Genomic DNA, 6,081 nt, shown 5'->3' on the forward strand with positions numbered 1-6,081 from the left:
AATCCTTTCTCCTGTGCCGGCATTAATAAAAGATTTCTATAGACTTTAGCCTTTCCACGATGACGTACAATTTATAGTACACACAATGCATTAGCCCATAGTGCTGCTCAATTTTTTCACTATTATGAAAACTAATAAATTCGTCAAGCTGAATTAAGCATACAAATCAGATGAGGCGCAGCAGATTACACAGTGAAGCGCGGGGTCTCCCGAGCCCAAATGAAATTTCAATCTAATAATTCCTTCCTGGCCCAGTCATAATTTGTTTAGAGATGTTGCTCTACTTCTTTCAAAGCGCTATTCGCACTATAATTAAATGATACTCAAGCTTTTAACTTTGATTTATTTCATTTCTTGAAGCTTGAGACAGTGAGAGCTGTACAATGTCATTTTTTTTTATTTCCTTGAAAATTACCCTGGCTGTTGTTGATATAGAAATTAAACACCTAAGCGTTTACTTGAACGTCCGGCCCAAGCCACATTTATTCATGTCAACACCTTCTCTCCTGTCCCGTGTCCAGGCTTCTCAGCTCAGCTCAGGAACACTACTGGTAGGAATCCCCTTCGACTACTGTTTACTTGTTCCTCCACAGAACGGAGGAGAAGGCAAACCCGGGAGTAGCGCAGGAAAGCGCAAGGGAATTAAGGACCACGGACAGAGCCCATCACGCACAGTTTGCTGCTGTCTTCCCAGTACTCTGGCGACTTCGCGAGGACTATGCTTCCCAACTTGAACCTACCGTCTGCCCCCGCTAAGGTCAGGGGTGAACCAGCGGCCCCTTCGTGCTGCTGCCGCGGGGCTTCCGGGTGCTGACCACTCGAGGGCCCCCCCTTCGCTACGCTCCTTCCTACTCTGTTTTGTTCCAGCGCGCGCCAGCGCCTCTCAGGCCTGCCGCCTGCTCTCGCACCTGCTCGCCTTCTCCAGGCACCATGAGCCTGCACCTGCTCCCAGCTACCCCAGTCCGGTGGGGACACCCGCAGGCTCCAACATATTGGTCCCGGGGCTTTCTCAGCCTCCCCTGCACCCCGTTCGTTCCGCACTCTGGGAAGGTGACAGCAGTCCCTAACACTGAGGGAACTAGAAGACATCGGAGCAGGGAGGAGAGGGAAGGCTCTGTGTGCGTGTGTGTGTGTGTGTGTGTGTGTGTGTGTGTGTGTAGGAGAGGTTATCTCCTTCTTTTACAACTGGAACTGTGTGCGTCCACGTCTAAGAAAAGTGGTCCCCACTGGAACAAAAGTGCGAGCAAAGTGTTGGCTAAAAATAGGCTCTCTCTGCGCCGAGTGGCTGTGGGAATGAAGATAAGTGGGACTTGTGCCAGCCCCAGGGCGTGTGTATGTGTGTGTGTGTGTTGGCGGGGAGGGAGCGTTCAGCAGCACATGCGCTCTGTGATCTCTGGCCCTGCCTCTCCTTCGGTCAGTTGCCCCTTTCTCCTTTGATTGCAGCTAATGAAGAATAATAAATCCAGTAGCAGGGTATGTCTGTGGATCTGTCCAAGACCCAACTCACACTGGACTCGATACAGGGAGGAGAAGGAGAAAGATCCGGGAGAAGAGAAAAGAGGGTGGAGAGGAGTGTGTGTGTCTGTGGCGGTGCTGAGGGAGTACAAGGGGACAGGGGGCGGTGAGGGGGGGAGGAGTCGCATGCGCATAGGCGACCCGGGCCGGCTCAGCGGCCGTCCAATCCGCTGAGAGCTTCGAGAAACCGAGTGAGAGAAAGCCCTGCAGCCCTGTCGACCCCTTGTCTCTTCGGCACCAGGCACCCGCCGGGCCGAGGGGGCGCAGAGTAGATCACCAACCGCTGCGCACACCAGACGGCAGCGCAGAGCCGCTCGGAAAAACCGGATCGACGTCAGCGTCCGAGTCCACCTCTGTGGCCAGGAGCCTGGGATCAGGGTCACCTGAGCTGTCGGGAGGGGCGGGCCGAGTAGGGGCAGAGGATTGGAACTTAGCGGTAAGCAGGAGGCGGGGAGGCAGCCAGGTAAGAGGTGCTTCTAGTAGTCTAGGGAAAAGCTCACCTGAGGTTGCCTTGGCCCGCAACTTTAGGAATTTTTTGTTTTTGTTTCTTTTTCCCCCCACCGAAGCGAGGACGGGGCGAAGGAAGCTGGAGGGGCTGGAGGTTGGCTCCCAAGTAGGAACTGCCCCACGAGTGGAGTCTAGACCTGGCCAGTGGGGTGGGTGGAGTGGGAGAACTAAGGTAAGTGAGGGCTGCGGGGAGCCGGGAAGGGGCGTTGGCATCTGAGTGCAGGCGGGGCCGGAAGGCGAGGTGGAGGGCTCAGCTGGGGAGCAAGAGGCAGGTATCAGGAGAGCTGAAAGGGCCCGAGACAAGAGGAAGCAAAAACGGGAGAAAGGGCGACGCTAGAATCCGAGCTAGAGAGACCCACGCTTCCTGGCAGGGGAGGGTGGAGGTGCGCGGGAGGGAGGGCGGGCGGGCGTGGGGTGCGGGGGCAGGCGCGGGGAGAGGGGAGTATAACTCGGCGGCCTCAAGGCGCGGGGGCAGTTTCGGACGCCCAGGTCTGCAGCCAGCGCCAAGCGGAGCCCGGCATCCGCACAGACTGTCGCCAGAGCCAACGGAGGAGCCGGTGCAAGGCGCGCAGAGCTCGGAGCGGCGGCAGCTGAGAGCAACTTTGCACCGCCCTTCCCCGCTGCCCCTCTCGCCCCGCACTTCTCCAGAGCGTCCGGGCAGCCCGGGTCAGTGCCCGCACTTTCGGACAAGTGCTCCAGCGTGCTGCGAAGATGATGATGATGTCCCTGAACAGCAAGCAGGCGTTCAGCATGCCGCACGGCAGCAGCCTGCACGTGGAGCCCAAGTACTCGGCCCTGCACAGCGCCTCGCCAGGCTCCTCTGCTCCCGCCGCGCCCGCGGCCAGCTCTCCAAGTAGCTCCAGCAATGCTGGCGGCGGCGGCAGCGGGGGCGGGGGCGGTGGAGGCCGGAGCAGCAGCTCCAGCAGCAGTGGTAGCAGCGGCGGCAGCGGCGGGGGCTCCGAGGCGATGCGGAGAGCGTGTCTTCCAACCCCACCGGTGCGTATTTCTGCATAATCACCGCTTAAAGGCACATTTTGACAGCCCCCTTTATCTGCTTGATGTTTTTTTCATGTCTGCACAGCAAATCACCCCACACCTCCAACCGATTTCCACCCCCCTCTCTTATGTATTCTGCGGGTCTTCCCTTTCATATTACTTTTATGACCTGGGATGTTGCCTGTGCGCGTGCTGGGTTGTGTTGTTCGCAGGCTCACTTTCCTCCTCCTCGTGCACGCTCGGCTTCTCTGGGTGGCTCCTCCTCACCTGCTATTTTCAGGATTATTATTAGCACTATTAATTATTATTATTTTAACGTTCTGGGAATGTGGTAGGCGCGGCAGCCGTGTGGAGCGAAGGGCCAGGGCTTCCGGAGAGCGCGCGCACAATTCCCTGCTGAGCGTAATGTGTGCCTTTTACTTGCAATTGCAGAGCAATATATTCGGCGGGCTGGATGAGAGTCTGCTGGCCCGCGCTGAGGCTCTGGCGGCCGTGGACATCGTCTCCCAGAGCAAGAGTCACCACCACCACCCGCCCCACCACAGCCCCTTCAAGCCGGACGCCACCTACCACACCATGAACACCATCCCGTGCACGTCGGCTGCCTCCTCATCCTCGGTGCCCATCTCGCACCCATCCGCGCTGGCCGGCACGCACCACCACCACCATCACCACCACCACCACCACCATCAGCCGCACCAGGCGCTCGAGGGAGAGCTGCTGGAGCACCTGAGTCCCGGCCTGGCTTTGGGTGCCATGGCGGGCCCCGACGGCGCCGTGGTATCCACGCCGGCTCACGCGCCGCACATGGCCACCATGAACCCCATGCACCAAGCGGCGCTCAGCATGGCCCACGCGCACGGGCTGCCCTCACACATGGGCTGCATGAGCGATGTGGACGCCGACCCCCGGGACCTGGAGGCGTTCGCCGAGCGCTTCAAGCAGCGACGCATCAAGCTGGGGGTGACCCAGGCCGATGTGGGCTCTGCGCTGGCCAACCTCAAGATTCCCGGCGTTGGCTCCCTTAGCCAGAGCACCATCTGCAGGTTTGAGTCCCTTACGTTGTCTCACAACAATATGATCGCGCTCAAACCCATCTTGCAAGCGTGGCTCGAGGAGGCCGAGAAGTCCCACCGCGAGAAGCTCACCAAGCCCGAGCTCTTCAACGGCGCGGAGAAGAAGCGCAAGCGCACGTCCATCGCGGCTCCGGAGAAGCGCTCGCTGGAAGCCTACTTCGCCATCCAGCCTCGGCCTTCCTCGGAGAAGATCGCAGCCATCGCCGAGAAGCTGGACCTTAAGAAAAACGTGGTGCGCGTCTGGTTCTGCAACCAGAGGCAGAAACAGAAAAGAATGAAATATTCCGCGGGCATTTAGGAGACTTTTGGCCTCTCCGGGAACAACCCCCTCCTCATCCCCTCTTGTCCCTCCCTCTTTTTCCTTCCTCTTTTCTTTCTACTTTTGGCGACCAGAAATAATTCCAGTAAATGTGAATCCAGGGGAAGCGGGGATTGAAGAGCGAAAGAGCGAGGAACTGAGCCCCAACCCCAGTGAGAATGTGAACCGACTTCTCCAAGGAAAGAAAAACAAAAGAAAGGATTTGTCCAGTTGTAACAAAGTTGTCCCTATTAACCCCACCCCACCCCGGAAAAGGCACCTCTGCTTCTTCAGAGGAAGTCTGGAGCTGACCGTTAGCGGGAAGGCAGACGAGACAGCCCTTTGAAAGGCCCCCAGAATGATCAAGTAAGATTTGTTTTTATTCCTAAAGACCCTTGTTCAAGTTTAAAAGTACAATTTTCAGCTATTTTTCAGAAATAGAAATTGATTCAGGACTGAAACTTTAAACTAGAGTTGATGCTTAATGTGATAGAGACATCTCTAAAGTATTTTGAATTTTAAAAGAAGATGGCAGATTTTCTGCATTTACACTGTATATTATATATATATTTTTATTGTGGTTCTTACCCCTTTCTTCCTTCTCTGAAGTATTAATGCTTAAGAAAGGAGTTTCGCCTGCTGTGTTCACTGATCTTAAAAGCTATTATTAGATTATTGCCGGACAACCCTCTGTAAATTATTAATTTATCTATCTAGCAACTTAATTTGTGCATATTCTAATTAATTAAACTTCTTTAGTGTTAAAAAACGGGGGAAATGTATGGCTAGTGAAGTTACAAAATGTTTATGTTTGATGAGTTTACTGAATTCTTACAGCTTTCCTCTTACACTGTGTTTCTTTCAGCCCATTTGTATATTCTCACTTTAAATGAAGACTTTTTTCTTTGTTTTTACTGGTAGTGTTCTGATTTGTGAGTTGACACTCAGTAATGGATGTCTTAATTGTGTAGACCTGATTCACTGTCCAAAGTATTGTTTACTTCCTTACATATTTAATGGGGATTCCCACATTGTCCCTGATACATACCCGCTCTTACCCTTTTACACACACACACACACACACACACACACCTCTAATGGAAGAGAAGAAGTGAAGCAGTTGGAAGCAAGACTATAATGCATCATTTTCTAGCTTTAGGTGCATTTGCTACTTGGTGTTTGTTCTTCCAGATTCTAAAATTTCACCAAGATATTTCCATCTTCTAGTTTTCAATTGCTTTGTTGACTACATTTTAACATTTACAGGATTCCTTCAGTTTTTCCTTTTGGAGGTCTGTTTGTATGAAAAGCTAATTTGAACTATGAGAAAGACAGTGCACTGCTTGTAAATTCACATTGTTTGGTAGAATTCTTTTGGAACAAAAAATTTAGGTACATGGTAACTGGTACCTTATCTAATGTAAATATTGCATTCAAAATGATGCACATATAGATATATTCTTACAATTTTTGCTGTATTGCTGTTCCATTTGAGGCTCTCTGAAGTCTTGAGTTCTGTATATGACCTGGTTTCTTGTTTTTGTTAATAGATGGTTTATTTACTATGGTAATGTATTATTTTTGGTGTTGTTTGATTGTCTTTCATTGAAGAGATGACTTTAATGTTTTATTGGCAAAGTATGTTGCTTTTTCATTAAAATATGATATTAAAATGAAATAGCTTTTAAA

At 52.3% G+C, this 6,081-nt stretch overlaps 1 protein-coding gene across 1 annotated transcript; it reads left to right on the forward strand.

Moving 5' to 3' along the window:
* The first annotated feature begins 2,733 nt into the window (after positions 1-2,733).
* On the forward strand, positions 2,734-4,392 carry POU4F2 (POU class 4 homeobox 2). Its single transcript, XM_090288816.1, has 2 exons — positions 2,734-3,018; positions 3,451-4,392. Exons 1-2 carry the CDS (start codon positions 2,734-2,736, stop codon positions 4,390-4,392), a joined length of 1,227 nt encoding a protein of 408 aa, XP_090144942.1.
* The last annotated feature ends 1,689 nt before the right edge of the window (positions 4,393-6,081 follow it).

The sequence above is a fragment of the Furipterus horrens genome, unplaced genomic scaffold (assembly GCF_987537825.1).
Source record: "Furipterus horrens unplaced genomic scaffold, mFurHor1.1.pri manual_scaffold_10, whole genome shotgun sequence".
Lineage (NCBI taxonomy): Eukaryota > Metazoa > Chordata > Mammalia > Chiroptera > Furipteridae > Furipterus > Furipterus horrens.

Coding starts and splice junctions, on each gene's coding strand:
- POU4F2 (XM_090288816.1), top strand. CDS start 2,734: ATGATGATGATGTCCCTGAACAGCAAGCAGGCGTTCAGCATGCCGCAC. Junction 3,019..3,450: donor CGTGTCTTCCAACCCCACCG/GTGCGTATTTCT, acceptor TTGCAATTGCAG/AGCAATATATTCGGCGGGCT.